We start from the raw sequence: 22,419 nt of genomic DNA, 5'->3' as shown, positions 1-22,419 counted from the left end.
ACACAAAATGTTTGTAATAAATTTGTATTTTATTATTTTTATCCTTTAGTACTTTATATATATATATACACATATTACATACATGTATATATGTATATGTATGTGTGTATATACACACACACATATATACATATATGTACGTGTGTGTTTGTATTTATTTTTGCTGTTTTTTAAAGTGCTTTATAAATAAAGTTGGCTTGGCTAAATCAAGACAATTGCTAAAGAAAACAAATTGTACTTGCCACAATTACACCTAGATGTCTTTTTGTGCATCTGTGTGCTGGAGATTAAGCTGCAACCTCCCCGGTAGTTTGGCAGTAGTCTCTTGGTGTACACGTAGTGTGCTTCTTTGGTTGAACTGATTAGAAACTCAATCAATGATAATTCATATAAAAAACAGAAGCCCATTTTACTGTAACGCTTTATTTATCAATGGTATAGTGTATTTCATACAGTTAAACATTCCCACCAGTGGAAGAACACCTTCAACAAATGCAAGCTCACACAGAATGAATTATATTTAGAAAAATGAAACTTCACCATCACTTACTGTATGTATGTGATTATACTACATGTAAGTTCTTTCTAAGGAAGAGGCCCTTGGTTATTTTAATGCACAATGACAATTCAATTTCTGGGCACAAAAGAATAAAAGAAGGAGAAAATGAAACATGTGAAGGGAAGGGGTGAAATACTCTCAGCCATGCAGGACAACACATTCACTTATAATGAAAGCTCAGTCACTGTGAGTTTAAGTGGTGAAAATGGTGAAGCAATTGTCTATCTATCCATCTATCTATCTATATATCTTATTTCTTGAATGACACAAGCAAACCATGAAATTGCTTTAAAACTAGAAATATTTAAACGGCAGTATTAAAAACTACGTTGGACACAGATCTAGTATGATTCTAGTTTTGTTCGGTATAACATGCCTTCTCAGAGATCAGGAAAATACTGCAGAAGGACGCTTTTTACCTTCCATTGGCTAAATGTTACCTTGTATTTGTATTTAATTACTAAGCATGTACAAAGGAGGACATGGGTGCAGCAGCTCTGAGACACTGCCTAAATGTTTCAAATATGAATATAACATGTAGTGATACATTTTTAATTCAAAGGCATTATGTTCATCACCCCCCAAATTCTGCTTATTTTACATTCTGGCACCTATTTTGAGTTCCAAATAATATAGATTTTATAAAGACCAATTCTATTAACAAAACTTTTTCTAAAACTGCTGCTTCATCAGCAGTGCACAGTCTCCTCAAGCGCATGTTGTTGTCCACCCTTTCCATGTGTCTCCATCAGATGGCGCCTGAGGCCTGGCTTGTGTGCAAAGAGCACAGCACAATAGGTGCACTTATGGGGCTTGTCCCCTGTGTGCAGATTGAAGTGGTCTTGCAGTGTGGCTTTCTGGGAAAATGTCTTGTGGCACAGGGGACATCTGAAAGGTTTGACACCAGTGTGGACACCTATGTGGCAAGTCAGGTTACTCTTCTGGGAAAAACTTTTGCCACAGACCAAACACAGATACTGTCTGTGTTCCTTCAAGTGCCCCATGTAGCTCTCCAGATGCTGAAATACTCTGTCACACTTCCTGCATAGGTATGGCTTCTGGACCAATGGGCTGTCTGGATCATCAGTCAGCTCATCTGCAGAACAATGACTCCTTGACAGATGTCCTCTAGAGAGGCAAAATAAATTTGTGTCCAACAAGTCTCCACATTCGTGAAGCTGTGCTGCCAATGAGAACATTTCCTTCTGCTCTCTTTGCCCTACTACTGTTTCTTCATGCTGTATTTTGGAGCTGTCCACCATCTCTTCATGTTGAGCAGAGCTTCCTTTGGATGCTGTGGGTATATGACCTCTGACACTTGTGGTAGGGCATAGCTTACATCTCAGCGCTCCTCTAATGCGGTGAACTTGATAGGATAGCTTGTTTGTGTGAACAGGCTGGATACCTTCACCTTCCTCTGACTCAGTGACGTTTAAACAACACGCACCATCTTCAGATGGCTCAGTTTTAGCTGTTACCACCCTCCTATCCTCTCTGACCTCCTTCAAGTCTTGACTATTCACTTTAGCTCGTTGGCTGATCCTTGACTTGGACTGAACCACCATCGCTCCATCTATCTCAGTTCTTTCTTCCTTGGGGCAGGTGCTGGGCTGGGCCACACACTCTTCCTCCTGGTGTTTAAAGCTGTCAACCTGACAGCTGCTGCCCGACCTTTGGACATGCTCCTCTTCTGAGTTTCTCTCCAGTTTTAAAAAAGCAAGGGTGGGACTGAGGTACTGGGTTACAGCCTGGGCACACTTCTCCACCACCTGGCTCATCTGCAGTGCACTGGCTGCAGTCAGGTAGCTCACCAGCTCTCTCAGAGGGACCTGCAGCAGTAACATACAGTATGTACAATGGAAACCAAGAAAGTATGGAATTAATAATAAAGAAGAGCTAACCAAGACTCATACCACATATCCATGTGCAGTTTACACATATAACAACACAACTACCAACCATCAATTAAAACTGCTTCAGTCATTTGTAACATTTTATATTGCTTTCATAACACCTCCACAATTGTTCTTGTAACACTAAGTTCGATCTTTCTTTCTGTTTTGCTCTTGTAAGTCGGGATGCTGCTCTTTCATATTTTCATTCTGACTTCCTCTTTTGCAACGATTTTATGTTGGTTGAACAGTACAACAGAAACTTAAAAAAAAATGTAGATATGGCTATATTTTAGATAGTCTGCTCTGTTTACTATGAGAGTTCAAAGAGACAATATATTGTACCTCTAAGAGTCCAGTGTAGCAGGACAAGAGCAGTCTCCTGCCAACCTCCACACTGGAAACTATGCTCACACTCAGCTCTGCATGGCCTTCGTGAAGCAAGAACTGATCACGTAGGAAGTCTGAGGATGCTGCAAGCACTACCCTGTGACCACGGAAATGCAGAGGCTGGAAAGTGGGACCCTCTGGACTCTCGAGGAGGAGTGTGATATCACAGAAGCGGTAATCCTCTCTCAGACTATTCATTTTTCTGAGGAGGGAGTCACCATGGGAAGGGAAAATAAACTGTAGAGTATCAGATGAGCTTGACATGATGGACTGTCTGCGTATAAAGAAATTGTTTGGACATAGTTGTGTTAGTGGTAATGCAGAAATGCTGAGCTTTACGCTTCTACAGTTGTCTATACAGTAAACAAACACTCATTTTAACAGGTAGATTTAACTAAAACTATTTTAGTCTAATACTAGAGTCCTGTAATGACTTCTCCTTTTATGAAGGCGATAACAATCAGTTTTGGGGAGGTGTGGAATCAATTGACCATTTTGCAAGCTGTAATTTGAGTTGTTGTTGTTTACATTATGCTGAGAGGTGCTTTATTATTTTGTCCACTCCATAACCTGTAAACAACTCTGCTGTTCAGTCACACAAACTGCAAGCATCTTTAAAATTATAATATAATTGAATCAAATATCATATCCTTTCAAACATCCAACCTTATCACCTTACTAAAGGGAGGATTAGACTGCTTTCGATGGGCATACATATGTTATGGGCCTTTTCCAATACTTGTAATGGAACAGTGTAATCAAGAACAAAATTTTAAACTGATAGAAGTTTTGGAACCCCTCCTAAAACTAGATAGGCCAACATTAGAAATACCAGCTGCTGAATCTAAATTCCTAAATGCCATTTCCATCAATATCACGAGATAGGTTTGGTCTGCAATGAAGATAAAACGTACAGTCAGTAAAATACCAGACACAAAGAACAAACATATGCTACAGATCAGACCCACCTTTCACAGCACACGACGATGAGGAATGGAGCCGATAATAAAGATAAAAAAAGCTGGTTGAAAATCGAGCACTGAAGTCCCTATCTGCGTTTTGCCTCAGTTGAACCACTGATGGTAAAAGCAAAAAAGCAGGTAATGAATCACAAATAGAGGAGGCTGAGCTGCATATCTCCCCAGTGAGGATACGTTCATCTGACATCCTGCAGCTTTCTGCTGAGGATCCTAAATTTGTGCAGCAGTATGTGCTGCGCAGGGCCGCGTGGATTATTTAACCCCTTCCGTGCCTTTATTTCACCAAGGTTTATGCATTAGTACAGAGCAGTCCTGCGATCATACCTATATGATGATCTTAAGCATGTCACATTCGAACTGGTTAAATAGGACCAGTAGTGTAATTCAATTGCCAAAAATGGGTGCAATGCTAAAAACCCACCGCATGGTGGTGATAATGCTCACACGACAGTAAAAATGTGTGCCTGCACACTATAGAGCCCACTCTTGGAAAAAAATAAAAATAAAAAATTGCGAGCTGGTAAAAGGTCTCCTCACAACTGTCAGTATATTGTTTCTTTGTGAGCCTTTCTGGAAGCTAGAAGTCAAAACTTTACCCCTGCAAGTCTTAAAAGAAATTGTGTTTGTGGTTAAATGTGACATGTATTCTACTGCTTTTATTAGTACGCACTGTAGATCTACAGTTGCATGCCAGCACTGATACAGCAGTGGTGAGAGAGCATTTAAAAAGGTTTCTTGAATATTTTCATAGATTCTTAGGGTTATCAGCACTTTATATACGTTCAAATAAACGAAAAAAAAAAAGAGCTTGGTATGTTATGGCTAGTTAGGGCTTGACTAGTTGTGACAAGACAAAAAGCCCAAAACAAACTTTTAGTGAATCTCATCCTTTCCAATGCTAATATTACGTTATGAACATGTAGTTGCCAAACCGCCCAAGGGCTGCTGTAGGGTGTGTTTTCTTAAAGTGCTTTTATTGGAGCAGAGTTGTAGCACAGTGTCCAAAACATGATGTAAAGCTACCTTACAGTAAGCTGATATTTAAGTGCAACATACGGCCCTAATACTAGATTATATTGGATGACTGAGCAATGACAGTTTACATTTACTTTTCAGTTTAGCCTCACTTGGGATTAGTGGGAACACACCATTTCAATGAAAATGCAGGACAAAATAGAACATAAAAATAGTACAATATTAGTAGTAAGGTATATGTGTATAGAAAACAATGTGGGGCTAAGTTATTGGCAGAATAATGAGATAAAATGAAAAGAACTCCAGTAATTATATATGTGTCCTGATTTCACCACTCCATTACAAATGCATAATTATACAGTAGTGAGAACTAGTCAGACTATTTACCTGGAAGAGATTTAGAGGAATTTGATATCTCTTATTCAAATCTATATTTATCCACCTATTTCATCACTGTTTGTAAACAGTACAGGTTTTTCAGTTTGATGCTGTCATATAGAGTCTTTGTTTTTATTACTGGTACAATGATAAAATGGAAAAAATACATCCTTTACTTACACAACATATACATAACGTCCTCCCTGACATACACAGACATATCATCAGAAAGTTTATTAAAAGTATAAAGAAATGTAACTTAATGAATGTGTGTGATATATTCACACAAAGTCCATCTGTCATGGTGGGACACTTACAAAGTGGCAAAAATTTACATTTTTAACTTGGCAGATTTGCGTAAGGTGTCAAGAAAGTGCTAACTTGGAAAATGATAGCAAATTCAAAATAAATGATGAAATGATGAAGCTGGAGTATTTTTTTTAAATACATCATATATATGATATCATCATCAGATTATATATATTTCTATTTGCCCCTGTGTGCTTACAACCTTTGAGATATATAAAGCAGATATACAGCAGCAACACAAAAAAGCTGGACTGTTGTTCAGTTCCCCCTGGACCCACTACACTGTAGAACAAAGTAAAAGTACTTAGATGTAGCACAAGATGTACTTATGCAGAGTAAATATCACCAGTAGTGGAAGGCAGACTTGGATCATATTATTCAGTTTAACAGTACAACAGCAGGCCATGGACAAGTCACAAGTTTAGCATTTAAAGCAGTAACTCACCACAAAACATCACTTTAATTTCAGTTTGTGAAGAAGTGTTCCCAGACCTGCCCGTTGAAAGACTTACAGATTTCTTTTTTTAAAGATATTCTCTCGTTTACTGCTGTAAAAGTATATTGCATTTGTTCTGGAACACTGGGATTACTAAAGAAGAAAATACTTGGGTGTACAACACGGAAGAAGCAAACCTTGAGTCGGTGAGTCAGTGTGGACGTCTCTTGCTTTGCTCCGCCCTCATCATCATCATCATCATCATCACCACCAACACCACCATCATCATCATCTAACGCTACCTCGCCTCGTAACAGGAGTCTGTTCAGTGTTGGTGAGCTACTGAAGCCCAAGCGTCCCGTCGAGCAGAAAACTATGAACTAGTTTAAAGTTGCGGAGCGGTCGAAGTCGAGCGTAATCGTTTAACCGAGGAGAGGATGTGAGCGGCCACGGAATGACGGGTGACGGGCAAATAACCAAGAAACTGTACTTTGGTGGCAGCTAGCGTCAACTACTAAAGTCGTTAGCTAGGTCTGTGTCTTTACCTAGTGAAGCTAAGGCCGTGTCCCCGGGCTGGGGCTGCTGGACTACAAAGACCGGCCCACCTCTTAAAAAAGTCAAGCAGTAACTGTACTTCAGAGGACAACAGACTGAGTAAGTTTGTGTGCATTTTAGCGGTCAATACTGGAAAGTTAGCATAGCGAGACGATGTAAACCGTTTGTTTAGCTCACTTTAATGCCATATGTTACATGACTTACTGCACTTTGTCTCTGTAAAGTTCAGTAAAAATGTGTCGGGCAGAAGACCGAAACCTCACATTCATATAAATACCTCCTGTCATTAGATTGTGAAATATTAGGACGACTTTCAACTTGCTTGCTGTAGTTTGGGGAGTGAACGTGTTACACCCCCCCACCCGAATATAAGACATTTCAGATGGCATCACTCGGAGAAGATTATAAATTCAAATTATGTAACCTGGAGGACGGAGCCAAATCATGATAACTGAAAAGCCCCTTCGTATTATTTCAGCTGGAGGTGCTTTCAGCTAAACGCACTGTGATATCCTTTATTTTATTTATCTTTTGTCCTTTCTTCTTATCCTGTGAGTTCAGGGTCGCCACAGCGGACCATTGTCCACATGTTGATTTGGCACAGTTATTACTCCGGATGTCCTTCCTGACGCAACCCTCCCCAGTGTCCCGAATTCAGTCCCCAAACTATCATTTATGGAAGTGACATGAAAATCTATGCATTCATCCTAGCAGTAATGGCTAAAACTGCAATGTTTAAGTTTGTCGAAATTCGTTTTACAGTAAGTAAAGTACAAGTTAAGTACACTAGAGCTCCACCCATCTCATTTTTTACACTTTTAAAATAATGTCTGAAGACTTTGCTTTGTCATATGCTACAGTTGAGTATAATGTTTGCATTTCCTTATGCAAAAATGTCACAAAGATAAAAAAAAAAAATCAACCTAATATTTGATGCACATTCAGCTAGTACAACTATTCCTTCATCTTCACAAGGAGCAGAAATAGTCAAGTAGTATATTAAAAAAAAGTTATACTAAAATAATTACAATTATATCAGTGCAAAAGTTTGTATCCCCCTTGATAAACCCTCTGGACAATTACCTTTTTAATATGTAAAATTCAGGTGTCTTCAAAAAAGACTGTCAACTCCCGATACTTGATGAGTGACACCATGTGTGTTAAATTTAGCTTACACCTAAAACTGGCAAGTGTGTAGATCTCCAGGGACAGTCTTGAACAGTTTAGCAACAAAACAGAAGAAAAACAAGTAAAATAATTGAAAGAGGGGCTAGAAAATTTGCTCAAGAGCTATGTTAGAATCCAAATCAAAAAGCAGAGAGCCTACAACATCCTTGGAATAAATGCATTTTCAGTGTGTAGCCTGAACAAATCTCGACTGTTTCAGGAAAAAAAAGCACAGGAACCCATTGCTTACTTCTAGACAAAAGGCATCATGCTCGAGGTATGCCAAGAAGCATTTCATCATAACCTTGTTTCTATAACTTATATGTTATGTGGTGATAATTTAAACAGGTGTGTGGTGAGGTAAAACAAATTCTCCTTGCATAAAATGAAAGGGAGGAAGATTTTAAAGGACAGACTCCCACCACCAGTTAAGAAGCTAAGATTGAAGAGGCAGTCAAGAGGCAGACCTGTTTTTCGCAGGTCATGGCGACAAACATTTCGCCATGACCTCTCCAGTCTCCCGACTTAAATGCAATTGAAAATCTGTTTGTTTGTTTTTTAAGACTAGTACATTTCAAGATATGGTGGCTGGACATGGCAGACAACAAAGCAATCTGGTCTAATCATGGAACAATTATGCATGAAGAACAGGCTAAAATGCACCTGAAAGGATGCATACACTGCTCAGAGCGTATACAAAAAATGTTGGAGGAGGATATAAAGGCAAAGTTAGGGCATGTAACTTACTGGAGAACAATTAATAAAGGGTGTATTCAAACATTTTCAATTATATGATTAACTATAACTATAACTTTTTATAAATTCGTTGACAGTTACTTCTGATATGAAGTTGTACTAGCTAAATGTACATTAAATATTATGTTGATTTATATATTTATATTTTTTTGTTTTACTCATTGTGCCATTTCAAAGTAAGAGGTTTTGCAAAATTATGCACTCAACTGCATTTTATGGTAAACTATTGTAACATATAAATATTCTAAAGAAGTGACTTTATTTGGATTTTTGGTTGAATATAGAACGCCAAGTTAATAAATCTTGGTGGGCTCCATTGGGCTTTGGGAGTTTAGTCACTTTTCATTATTTAGACAAATACAATGAAGTGGCTAATTGAGAAAATGAAACTATAACATTAACCCATTTCAATACAATTGCAGTAACTAGATGATATAAAACCTATCTTCATGGGGATTGTATTGTTCCATTTATGTTAAAAAAGATTTTGATCTGAGCCATGCTATTTAGCATATATGGAAACTAATAGTGATCTATGGAATTGAGAAATCTCTGCTAAACATAATTTTTAATAAGTATCCCTTAAATTTGGTAATATGTGGAGCATGTTGTTTCTAAATTTTCTCAAACATGTTTTTGACATTTGTAAACAACAGTTTGTTGTCAAAAAATTTATTGACCTGGCTGATTTGTTGGTCTGTTTTGGAGAAGTAGCCTTGTTGATTCAACTTTACTGTAGTTTTGTATGCCGTTATTTGTATTACTGTAAAATAATATTGTAAAATACTGAAAAGTGTTCCTTATATGTCTTCAACCTGCGCTGATATAAAAGTGAATCATCACCTGAAAGTTGAGGATAGAGTGCACATCTCTAATTAGACCTTGTCAATGACGTAGGGAATTGCTTTGTCCTGCATTACTTATTCAGCACCTCTAAAACAATTTTAACAAAACCTGAACATTATAATCTTTATGAAAGTATTGTTTATTACAGAGCAGGTGTATTAGGCTGCATTAGCTTTAGCTCATCAGCTAAATTGACACCTGAGTCTACATTTATTGTGTTGTGCTGCACATGATATACATACTGTAGATCTAATTCATTTTAACAGCCGGGTTATTTATTCTCTTAATAAGAGTCAGTTTATTTTCCAGTTTAAGCTTCTTAATGTTTGCTCTGTTGAGAAGGGAAGAAGTATAGTTTGAAATGTTCAGTCATCCTCTACCAGTGATACTAATATGTATTCTTAAATTGACTGTGTACCATGTTAAGAGAACTGCTGTGGAAAGGGAGTAAACATAGTATTAACTCAGCAATTATCACACAAAAGCTATGCTTAGATGTCAATACAGTATATAGTTCTGTTTAAGGGTTTCCCATATGCTACTGTAAACTAGTGTCCTGTAATTCCATGCTGTTTTATGTTTTAAAAGCAAGTCTATATAGTTTTTTTCTGCTGTTAAATGTGGCATGTTCATTTCATGTAGGCAGTGGAGATTTACCATTTTTGTTTACATCTTTACTGGAACAACATAATGAGTGACACCAGTATCTAGACAGTTATGGGGAAAGTACAGTTTTCTTCCATCAGGGGTCATGTTATAACATTCTGTACATTTTATTCAGGTCACGTAAACAGAACTGTGCTTTCATATGGTGCAGTGGAGGAAATCAGTAACATCAGCAAAGCTACTTGTTTTTTTCCACGTTATACTTGCCAAAATAATGTTTGGTGATTTAGGAGTGCTAAATCACAGCAAGACTTGCAGCTAGATCTGAGCACGAGAATGAAAACATCCCACACTGTGGTGTGGTTTAGAGTAAAGTGAAATGGGAAATGATAGTTTGTGTTTACTGGAGACTTGGTTGATTTATCTTTTGCATCATGCTTACAGTGCTTCCAGAAAATATTCACAACTTAAGTCTTTCCTCATTTTGTTATGTTACAGCCTTATTTCAAATACCTTTAACTTTCAAATTCATTTTTCTCAAAATTTTGCAAACGTTGCCCCATAATGACGGGAAAGATGTTTGAAATCTTCGCCAACTTATTATAAAAAAAAGTTTACTTAATACTTTGTTGAAGCACCTTTACCACCAATTACAGCCTCAAGTCTTTATTACTGTTCAGACATGACTGCTGCTTTCAGTGTTTATATGGGAGACTAGAGAATATATGCGCTTTACTAGGTTTTCTTTTTTTCTTTAAAGCCTCTCACTCTCATGACATTGATTTACCGATGTTCAGTTTAAATCATATGCATAATTTTATATTCCCAACTGTAAAAACTACGTGGAAATTACTGTAGCCTGCTGGTGTTTTCAATCTTTATCCAGCTGAAGTTATTTTGATACTGGACCAAATATTCAGTTGGACAAGACTGGGTGGAGTCAGGAAATATTATCCCAACCTATTGACAAAGAAACAATGAAGAACAAAATTGAAATTATATTGATAATGTGACTTGTTTTAGTGCTGTTTTACGCTCATTATATTCAGCCTAAACAAGAAAAATGTGATGAGAAAACGGAAGATAAACCGCGCTTTACTGGTACAACAGATGAATAATATGACTGTGTGGTTACAGAAATGGGAGGAAGGATAAAAAAAATTTATTTGTTCATGTAGACAGATTTTAGCACACTGGGTGTAATCATAGTTACAGTAGTTTCTGTGTTTGTGTTTTCCCCCATCTGAAAGGACAGAGGAGGTTTAACAGCTGTGTGCCTGTAATGTGATATGACAGCGCACATTCAGCCTCTTTGACTCACCAAAGCAAACCAAGTATACAGGTATAAAGGAAGATCCCCAATGTTACAATAACAGAGTGTTATATTCATTCTTCTGAACTGTTAATTTGTTGAGGTGAGAAAGGAGGAGCTGCTCCAGCTAATCTGATGACAAAACCACGCACAGTAAAATATGATCGCAGGCCGTGATAAAGAAAAAATAATCCAAGTAATTCAGGTAACATTTAACAGTATTTACACACAATCTTTTACAGTGCACAGAATCTTCACCACGAGCATCTGTGTAGTTTGTCCAACACTGGTGATCTGTAGACCTTTGATTACCACTAGACGAAGAGAGGAGAACATATTTTAATAAATAATGAAAAGACCAAAGCTGTATTATCATGTAATCGCTGTTCATTTTTCTTTAATGGAACAACATTGGAATCGAACTCACACATTTTTACAAGCTTGCCACTCGGGTACAGAGATGGACAAGTGTTCACGTGTCTGTAGGTAAATGTATCAATCCATAATTCAAGGCATGTTTCAGTGGGCTATAATCCAAATATCAAATGGTTCCTTCAAATTAGTTTGCGGTTTAGTTGCTTATGAACTTTTTAGGAGACAGGGTGACTAAACATGTAATGTAATCTCATCACGACCCACGTTAAAGAGACAGAGACACAATCAATAGGAAATCAAATTTCCATCACATCATCTGACAAAGGCAAAATAAACCCAGGATTATGACAGGAGCTGTGTAATGGATCAGATGTTAATGCAGCCACGGACAGTACATTTTATCACTGAAACGACTGAAATAAACACACTGCAAGCCACCAGTAGGGAACCATGGACATACCAATCACAGCACTCTTCCATACAGGCCTAATTGGTAGAGTGCTGCAGAGATGCTTGTTCTTCTGGAAAGTTCTCCTCTCTCCACAGAGAAATGCTGAAGATCTTTCAGAGTGACCATCGGATTCTTGGTCATCCCCCTGTCTAAGGCCCTTCTCTCGTTTGCTCAGTTTGGCTGGCAGGCCCGCTCTAGGAGGAGTCCTGGTGGTTTTAAACTTCTTCCAATTACGGCTGATGGAGGCCACTGTGGTCATTGGGACCTTCAATGCTGCAGAAATCTTTCTGCGCCCTTCCCCAGATCTTTGCCTTGATATCATCCTGTCTCGGAGGTCTACAAACAATTCCATGGCTTCATGGCTTGGTTTGTGCTCTTACATGCACTGTTAACTGTGGGACCTTTTTATTTAGACAAGGGTATGCTTTTCCAATTCATGTCCAATCATTTGAATTTCCCACGGGTAGACACCAATCAACTTTTAGAAACATCTCAAGGTTGATCAGTGAAAAGAGGATTTTGAGTGTCAAGGCTGTGAATACTTGTATACATTTTTTATAAATTTGTAAAGATATCAAATGAACTTCTTTCTTTTTTTCATTGGTGTATTGTTTGTAGAATTTTGAGAAAAATAATGAATTTGATCCATTTTGGAATAAGGCTGTAACATAGAAAAAGTTAGGTATTGTGAATTCTTTTTGGATTCACTGTATGCTGCTCTTATGACTTTCAGTCATTTAGTCATGAATGACTGAAAATGTTTGCATCACATTTTACCGTTGGCAACTAACTCTTTACACTTGGGCAAATTATTTAATAATCTCCCATTAGTTTAATTTCTTGTTTTAAAATGTTTTTTTTTTTAAACACAGTGCTGTCCTTTTATCATGCTCATACTTTGCAGCAGGGAAAGGTAATGCCTGTGTGTTCCTCTTCTCAGTTTTGATATCTTAATCTTGTTAAATGCAAAAACTTTTATCCATTAATTATCTGAACTGTTAAGGGATGCAGAGGTGCTAGATTTAGGACATCCCTATCTCTTTATGGGAAGTGTCTCTGAAAAACATACTAATAGGGTATTTTGCCACAATTTATTTTTAAATATTAAGTGATCAGACACTGAAGCATGTGGTCTTCATGAAAGGTGGTTTGCATGAAAGGAAAGCTGCATGACACTGGTATATTTCTAAATCAATAAAAAAGGACAGAATATGTCAAAATACAGCACCCTTTGCATTATAATACACTACTACAAGTGGCTATACCTTTTGTAATAGTAACAACAAGTAAATCTAATTTCTAAGAGTATTGTCTTGATTTCAAATTATTACACAAAGAACATGCATTGCCCAGTTATGTTTTGTAGAGACTTTTAGGGAAGTGTGTGAAAATGCTGTAACAACCACAGCATTTCATCAGTTTAGTGGGAAGCGAGTGAGCAGTAGCAGCAAAGGACAATATGAACTTTAGACATAACACTCTTATTTTACTGTTTGCTCAGTGACTAAAGATTACATCTCACTGTCACACCAGTGTTTTTGGTAAACTTTTCTAGCCTACTTTTGGCCTTTTAAGATTGATGTCCTTTTTTAGTATGCAAAAATAGAACATAAGAAAGAAATCACTTGTGTACTTCATCAAAAAACAAAAGGGGATTTTCATATGTCACATTTTTAGAGATACATGAATAATAGCATATACATCAGTAGTTAGGTCTGTGGTTACTTGTCAAAACCTGATTATGACTGACAGATTAAAGTCAGTATTGAACCATGAAAAAAAGCTGAATTTAGATCACGTCAAGATTAGTAACACAAAAACTCTTATGATTGATTTCTTAACAAACTGTGTACACCACCACCTTCTATCTAAAGCCTGCATTTTTAACTCCTCATTTTAAGTACACTACCTACAGCACCATACAGGTTCAACAGTCCTGTAAGGTGTTTTTTTCTTCCTATGTTCTCACCCGTAAAAGTATACTGGTGCAATATAAACCAAACCTTCATGGCACTCATAACAATATACAATAATGAACATGCACTTAGGGTTATGGGATGGTCACTGTTTGGTAAGGTTTAGAAAAAGATCATGGTTTAGGTTAAAATAAATACTTCCTCTAGGGTACAGGACATACAGTATGTCATCATGGCTGCAAAAATTGTCACATGGTTAGTTGTGAGACAGTCGGGGAAAAAGGAGACTTAAGTTTCACTTGGCAAATAAACTCCTGTGTTTGATTACTGTGTTTTGTTGACCCAACCATCCACCTTGACTTTATCCTAACACAGACTGTCACGTTAAATGGTGTACTCCAGCACTTAGCTTTATCCATTGCTTGCATTATGAAACAACATCCGGTTTAGTCAGTATGGTAATCAGTCTTATCCTGCCACAATAATAATTAGGGACATTCCGTCCAGTATCACACAGGGTCTGACACTCCTGGTACTCGTGAAACTTAGGATGCTATACCCAATACCATGTCAACCTCCACAGGTAGCCAAAGGTGGAAAAATGTCTGATGTTTAGATCTGTTTTAAGATAAAGTCACAAAAAAAAGAGTGAAAGCTATGCTTAGCTAACATCTGAAGATCGAATTATGGTCATTCTCATGTATCTCAAAATTATTTTAAACATTTTTAATCTTTGTGACTGACACGGGCGACAACTGAGTGAGTAACTACAGTTTTTACCGCAAGTTATTTTACTGTTATATTCCTCTCTGGACTCTGTGTTGTCAGTCTCTCTCCATCTATGGTCTCACCTCAAATATGTACTTTGTTCAGCTATTTTCTTTCTTTTCTTTTGCTCTTTTTAAGTGAATGTTGCTCCTGGTTGTTACCGCATTTGTTTTATGAAAGGAACCAATGTCTGCCAGTGTCTCTCATCAGCTGAACGGTGCAGTGGATTTAGAATTTTACTGTCCAGCAACTAGAAATTAAAACAGTTTAGCACTTATATCAGTACTTTATATCAGCAGGTAGTCAAGTGTATTTGTACTCAGTTTAGGAAAGATTGGTATTGAACATCAACAACAACAACAATAATAATAATAATAATAATAATAATAATAATAATAATAACAATAATAATAACAATGATAATAATAATAATGGGTGCTGCAGTTTACATCAATAATGTCCTTTACATTTCAGCATAATTATTGCAAAATGTCTGAAATAATCATCTGCCAATAAAAACATATGTTTTTATTTTATTTTCGAAATGTTGTTGTTAGCTGTGTTCTCTATTGACAAATGGGTTCAGGACCTCCTGGAGAACAAGAGTAGTTTCTACTCAGCAAAGTTTGCCTGCACTGTCCCCTTCATAAAGTAACTGTTAAAATGGGTTTACAAGTAATGAGGTTTTCACCACACCTTCCTTGGTACCATGGAAACGCATCAAAAAGTAAACACCCAGGGTTTGTTCTACCATTGTTCCCCATTTAGGTATTTTTTTAGGAGGTTTCACATTTTTTTCTAGAGAACTCAGCCTTGGTCAAAAGCTATTGTTATTGGCCTCCACAAGGCCATATGAGACAATGCCAAATTAGCTTACAGAGCTAATATCACTCAAGAAACCTTTGGCAGCACTGATAGTATTTAGTTTCTTTGGACTGATCTGGAGCTTTACATTTCCTCACGCATGATTTTTACACCACTCTTGTTTATAAAACTTTGAATTATTATTATTTTTTTTTTTTATCTGCAGGGAGATCATGAGCAGATTTTCACCACACCATGATCTTGCTAGCACTAAGCTGGGTGCGTTAGATGTTGTTTTAATGTGTTAGATTTGCAAATGCGAAGCTTAGTGTTTTATATCAGTGCAAAAACTCATTGCAGCTTTCATCCCACTATAACGTTATATCCCTCCTCCAATCTTGTTTATTTGAACATACTTTTGAGTCCCAACTAAGGCATAACACCACATAATTTTGTGTGGTGGTTGTGTTTTGTCAATAGTCATTATTTGTACTTCCACAATGCTTCATACAAAAGAAATTCAATATAGTTATGTCAGAGCACAAACCAAGCCATGAGTCTTTGATGTTTGTAAACCTCCAAGACAGGATTGTATCAAGGTACAGAAAAATATTTGCAGCATTGAAGGTCCGAATGAGCACAGTGTCCTCCATCATCTGTAAATGGAAGAAGTTTGAAACCACCAGGACTCTTCCTACAGCGGGCCAGCTGGCCAAACTGGGCCATTGAGAGAGATGGGCCTTAGACAGGGGGATGATCAAGAATCCTATGGTCACTCTGGAAGAGGTCCAGCATTTCTCTGTGGAGAGAGGAGAACTTTCCAGAAAAACAACAATCTCTGCAGCACTCCACCAATTAGGCCTGTATCGAAGAGTGCCCAAATGGAAACGACTCCTCAGTAAAATGCACATGTAAGCCCACCTAAAGGACTCTCCGAACATGAGAAACAAAATCTCTGGTCTGATCAAACAAAGATTGGTGGCAGCATAATGCTGTGGGGAACGGCAAGAACTGGGAGAGTAGTCAGGATCGAGGTAAAGCAGCAATATACAGAGACATCCTTGATGAAAACCTGTTCCAGAGTGCTCTGGACCTCACAGTGGGGAAACGGTTCATCTTTCAACAGGACAATGACCCTAAGCACACACCCAAGCTACGGGACAACTCTTGGAGTGTCCTTGAGGGGCCCAACCAGAGCCCAGACTTGAACCTAATTGAACATCTCTGGAGAGATCTGAAAAGGGCTGTGCACCGAGGCTCGCTATCCAACCCGATGGAGATTGAAAGATACTGCAAAGAAAAATGGGAGAAACTGCCCAAAAATAGTTGTGCCAAGCTTGTAGCCTCATACATACAAACTTGGCCCGTAATTGGTGGTAAAGGTGCTTCAACAAAGAATTGAGCAAAGGTGGTGAATACTTACGTACATGTGAATTTTATTTTATTTTTTTAAAACATTTGTAAAGATTTCAAACAAACTTCTTTCACGTTGTCATTATAGGGTATTGTCTATAGAATTTTGAGAAAAGTAATGAATTTGATCCATTTTAAAATAACGCTGTAACATTACAAAGGTTAAACGCTCTCTATACTTTCTGAATGCAAAAGATTAATGAACCAAAACTCTAAAACCTGACTTTGTCCAAAATGCAGTTGACATAATGTGGGTGGGTCGTTGTGATTGTGTGGTGTATTCATTGGATATTACATCGATTGAATAGTAGTCAACTTAGTTTAAATTATGGTAGTATTGCAAATGTTTCAATAAGAGGGACATGTTGCTAATGATAACGTTTTATTCTGTGGTCCCGCTAAACTTGTTTTTGTTACATTTGAGTTGTCTAATGTGACATGCTTGAAAATTTCAATGTGGAAAAGGGATATTTGAAGTATCTGCACTTTCTCTGTTGACAGAAATAATTTCACTGATCTAACCTATAATGAGGTGAAGAAATTTAAGGAATGAAATCTATTTGTGAGACAGTCTCTCAGTGAACTCTCTTTTCTAGTTGTTCCAGAGGTTATAGCTGGAGGGGTGGAGGGACTCATAAATTGCAGCCTTAATGATGTTTTAAGTATCATTACATGGTCATTGTCTAATTGTGCTGCAATCACAGTTTCTCCAAAATGATTTAGATGCTATTGATTTTAGTTTTTCAAATAAATCAAAATAAAATGTGAAATAAATTTCAAAGGAAGCTCAGGAGTTAATTGTTAAGCAAAATGTCGATGGAAATTAAAGAGGGGGCATGACTAGCCAGCAGTGGAGCAAAGCAGCCATTATAGGCAAAATGTGGCTTAGCTGATAGCTCTGGCCTCAACTATCACCAAGGTTCTGATAAGAGCCAGCAAGGAAGAGGTCTGACTCTCTGACTGACGGCTTCATGATAAACGTTTTGGGTGTGTAAAAACACTAACAAACTGGTGGCAGTGTTCTGCTGAACCTCCTCCTAGCTTCCTTCAAAGGTTTTTAGCTAATTAACATCAGTAACCTTCAGCCTCACCTGCTGGGGGGTTGTAAACCAAAAGAGTAGTTTGGATAGTTTTTCACCTGCAGCTCATTTTATATTTTTCATCTTCTTCTTCACCCTGTTAAACATTGCATGGAATTTGCTTGCCAACATTTGCATTTGTGTTATAGTTTTGAATTAAGCAACCTCTAAATTAAAAAAATATTTATTTTTATTTTGTAAGTTAGAATAGTTAAGTCTTTTACTAACATACAAGTGGAATTAGGTTGGTTGGCAATCATCATGTTAGAGCAGCCATTCTAAGACCTCTTTAATCTTTAGAAACAGGCTATGTACCCTGCTTCTTACATATAAAGCTCTGAATGGTCAGGCTCCTTCATATATAGAAGATCTCATAGCACCATATCATCCCAGTAGACCCCCCCTGTCTAACAGTAGACCCCTTCGCTCTCAGAATGCAGAATTACTTGTGGTTCCCAGAATTTCCAAACGTAGAATGGGAGGTAGAGCCTTTAGCTATTAAGCTCCTCTCTTGTGGAACCAGCTCCCAGTTCAGATTCGGGAAGCAGACACCCTCTCTACTTTAAAGTCCAGGCTTAAAACCTTCCTCTTTAATAAAGCACATAGTTAGTTATAGTTATGCTGCCATAGGCCTAGACTGCTGGGGGACCCACCCCCCGATGCACTGAGCTCCCTTCCTCCTTTTGACCATCTCTCCTCTCCTCTCACCCTGCAATTGTCACCACTGTATGTCATTAACTCTTTGTGTTCTCTCCCGTAGTTGTCTTTGTCCTTCTCTGTCCCCCTCTCTCTGTCCCTTTCTGCAGGTGTCCCTGACTTTGAAGCTTTGTGTCTTCCAGCGTGCAGCTACTGGTCCTACCAATCTGCCCGATGTTTTGTTGTTGCTTTTTGTTGCTCAGCTCTTTTCTCTCTCCCCTTTCCACTCACCCCAACCGGTCGAGGCCGATGGCCGTACACCCTGAGCCTGGTTCTGCTGGTAGTTTCTTCCGTTAAAGGGAGGTTTTCCTCTCCACTGTTGCCTATGGCATGCTCCAGGGGGAATTGTTGGGTTCTCTTTATACATCTTTATAATCTTGACTTTATTCTGTAAAGTGCCCTGAGATGACTTTGTTGTGAATTGGCGCTATATAAATGAAGTTGAATTGAATTGAATTGAATTTAATGTAGAGCCCTTGTTATGCTTTTATTTGCCCTGGGTCAGCCAGAACACAAAACTTTCTGTGTTTATCATATGATAAAGCTTTCTGTTCTGTGTTTTTATAGAAGTCACGTAGTGACTGGCTTATTGTGCCTTGTCTGTATCTATGCTGATAATATTTAGCTTGAAAAGAAACTTGAAATAAGACAGTTGTATGACATTGTTTCTATGCCTTTAGTGAGTTGCTCTAGCGTAACATGCACATATTAGCTCTCCAAAAAAAACCAAAAGAAAAGCAAAACAAAACTTAGGGCTGCCGTCTCCAAGAAAAATAGAATTCCCCTAGTGTTAAAACTCACAGCTAGCACATTAAGGTTTGATTTATGACAGTTTTTTTTTTGTGCTAATATCTGGCAGGAATTTAATTTGGGTAAATGGAGTTTAACCCTGAACTCTAGCACAGTAACCAATGCAGAATTCTTAAGAATAAAACTCAGGAAATTCAGAACAACACAATGCCACTTTTTGCAAAAATAGCACAAATCCTGTGTCATGTATATTGCAGCTTTGTCATTGCACCCTATTGGATTAACTATTTATTCCCAAATTACAGTTTACTGTATGCCAAACCCTCTTACATACAGTAAAGTTGCAATAAAAAGTAATGTCACTGTTTGCAGTTTCCTGGTTTTCCCGAACAATTGGTCATGAAATGTGATCTGATCTTTACCAAAGTCTCAAAGATAAGCATAGAAATAAGAATGATGATTAAACACAGTCCTGATCTTGCTCAGCTCCCTGTGAATTTGTACAGAGGAGGTTAACATTTAACAGTTAACATTCCTTCAGGTAATGTTAACTGTATCTTGTTTACAAAACATTTAATTTAGTGCAATTGTTATTTATTCCAATTAACATATGTTTTTAATCCTCAAACCTACCTGAACCAATTTCATAAGGGGTTCAAGAGGATTTAAATTCCATAAGCAGATTTGGAACTGGATTCAGATTTGGTAAGAACCAATCAAGCCACATCCTTACTGCTGATATTAAGCCAGTATGTCCACCATGTTGGTTTAGCATGTTAATAAATTTGTGACAGTAAACTTAGATTTCCACTTTGCAATAATAACCGTACATCATCTTAGTTTTAAGGATTTGGCAAGCCTTGAAATAGTATATAAATTTCAGTAATGTATAAAATTCAGATATTTAACTAGTAAGATGCCCCTTATCATATCATAAGAAAAGCTCTGTATATTATGATATGGGTTAGCAGGAATAAGCTGGACAGAGATTATGGAACAAAAATGGCACAGCTGGTAATGTTTGAGGTGATTTTTAACCATTTTAATACACAGGTCCATAATCCATAATAATACATCGTAATTTGTTAGTATTTCGATTTTGTATTAAAAAACATAATGTGCAAAAAGTAAGTACAGATGTAAAATAAATGGATGAGTAAAAATACAAAATTTGAATTGAAATAAAAGTAGCTTGAGTACATTAGTTGAGTAAATGCACTTAGTTAACACCTCTGCAAGCAAGTTGAATAAAAAGGTTCATGTATTCATTTACATATAAGGAGTGTGACATATTCATATCAAATGCAGAAAACAGTTTCGGTTTATTTTTAAGCACTAAAGTTGATCTTGAACCTGCCTGTTTCTCTCCCTATGATTTATCCTTTCCATCCATTGTTCCATTATCTCTTACTGCTTATCCATTTCAGTGTTGCAGGGGCTGGAGCCTATCCCAGGTGTCCCTAAGCAAGAAGTAAGGAACACCCTGAAGAAGTCACCCATCTCTCTTACCATATCTTGCGTTTTTCTCCTTTCTCCTATAATAGGTGGATGTTGGCTTAAACGGCACATGGCCTGTCTTCTGCTGACAGACATGGACCCACCCTTGTCCAGTGCTGCACCACATCCTAATGGTGTTCTCCCTGACCTTGACCCAGCCGCAGAACTTAACCCCAAACAGGACATAGATACCACTTGCCTTACTGTCCACCTTTACTATGCGGGGAAAGATGGAGAAGGAACTGCGGCCAGTACTACAGAAAGTGTTTTGAGGTTTCCACCTGGGGAGTATGTAGCAGAAGAACTGTGCATCATTGCTGCGAAAGCATGCGGTGAGTCACAAGAGGATTTCAGTTTTAATCTCTCCACCACACCACACACAATATATATAGTTTATTCAAATGAAATTCTGTTGCAGACCAGCATCAGTTTAATATGGACTTTACATGATTAAAAAATAAAATATGAATGAAGTATAGCAGAAAACATTGTGGAAATGAAAAACAATGCAAATATAGGGGTGTAGTTTAAAAAAAAAAAGAAAAATATAAAGAATTCAAATTAAAAAATATTTTAAAGTACTGGGACAATTTTTGCTACATTGAAAATATATTAATAGAAAATTGTATGCAGCTGTCTATAAATATACTCTGTCTGTAGTCTATAAAACCTGTGGTTGAGTTTCATACACCAGAAAATAAAAAAGCAAATATACACTAAATCTCATGTCTTATCAATATGAGAGAATATGGTTTTTACAGACCCTTAAGGCAATATCTTGAATGAATACAGACATTCCCACACCAAATGAGGGAATATATTTTATAAGAATGTTGTTTATGCCTCTGGTACATTTCAGAGTCTATGGCAAGCGCACTGAACTTATTCTAGTGACTTATGGTGACCCACCACCGTATTAGGGCATTTTGTGTTGTTTTCTTTCCTCCTTGTCTCCTGTGTATCTACAAAACTCTGGGTCGGTTTTGTTCACTTCAATAAATTTGGAGTAGTCTCTGAGTCAGTACATTGACAGAGGTAAATATAGGAATCAAATTGACTGGCTGATATGAAGTTCACAAGCATTTACTGTTTGTGTGAATGCCATTTTCACTTCTAGTTTTTCATGTGGAGCGGATTAAGTTTTATCTGTTTGAGAATGCAGCTCCTGTCTCCTTCTGATAAATATGTATCATATGCCAAAAGACTTCTTTATCCTTGTGCCCTCTAAAAGTTATGTCATTATGATATACTGTAAAAACAGGGGAGCAAAACAAAAATAGGGATGTCGTAATCCAGGTTTTATTTTTCTTTAATATATTGATTCATATACTTTAGATAAAAAAATTATATTATTATTATTACAATTATAAATTACAATTATATTTGCGGTACAAGTTGTATTGATTGTATGCTATTTGTTTATATTTATATGTATTTGTTTGTCTTGCATTTAAGAAGCCTAAAAAGATAAGATTAGGACACACAAAATTACTAAGCCACAGTTAGGGA

General features: G+C 37.3%; 2 protein-coding genes across 5 annotated transcripts in view; one reads left to right on the top strand and one right to left on the bottom strand.

The window, feature by feature from the left end:
- Positions 1-403: 403 nt before the first annotated feature.
- On the bottom strand, positions 404-6,084 carry LOC137103287 (zinc finger and BTB domain-containing protein 26-like). Of its 3 annotated transcripts, XM_067483459.1 has the most exons (4): positions 5,929-6,084; positions 3,810-3,917; positions 2,797-3,115; positions 404-2,388 (listed from the first exon to the last, which is right to left on the bottom strand). In XM_067483459.1, the coding sequence occupies exons 3-4, from the start codon at positions 3,103-3,105 to the stop codon at positions 1,249-1,251; spliced, it is 1,449 nt and encodes a 482-aa protein (XP_067339560.1). In that variant the 5' UTR covers positions 3,106-3,115; positions 3,810-3,917; positions 5,929-6,084; the 3' UTR covers positions 404-1,248. The 3 variants fall into 3 exon arrangements, with proteins under 3 accessions (XP_067339560.1, XP_067339561.1, XP_067339559.1); XM_067483460.1 differs by lacking the exon at positions 3,810-3,917 and having other exon boundaries at positions 5,929-6,083; XM_067483458.1 differs by lacking the exon at positions 5,929-6,084 and having other exon boundaries at positions 3,810-5,909.
- A 158-nt stretch (positions 6,085-6,242) lies between these two features.
- The window catches only part of jak2a (Janus kinase 2a), a 36,421-nt gene continuing 20,244 nt past the window's right edge, over positions 6,243-22,419 (top strand). Inside the window, exons 1-2 of one of the 2 annotated variants that reach the window (XM_067483456.1) lie at positions 6,243-6,573; positions 20,958-21,242. In XM_067483456.1, coding sequence (XP_067339557.1) covers positions 20,981-21,242 — 262 coding nt within the window. In that variant the 5' untranslated portion in view covers positions 6,243-6,573; positions 20,958-20,980. The remainder of the gene's footprint in view (positions 6,574-20,957; positions 21,243-22,419) is intronic. The other variant, XM_067483457.1, reaches the window with a different exon arrangement.

This window comes from Channa argus, chromosome 18, assembly GCF_033026475.1.
Source record: "Channa argus isolate prfri chromosome 18, Channa argus male v1.0, whole genome shotgun sequence".
Taxonomy (NCBI): domain Eukaryota; kingdom Metazoa; phylum Chordata; class Actinopteri; order Anabantiformes; family Channidae; genus Channa; species Channa argus.
Note: the sequence above shows the minus strand (reverse complement) of the source record. Positions and strands in the feature narration are given on the sequence as shown.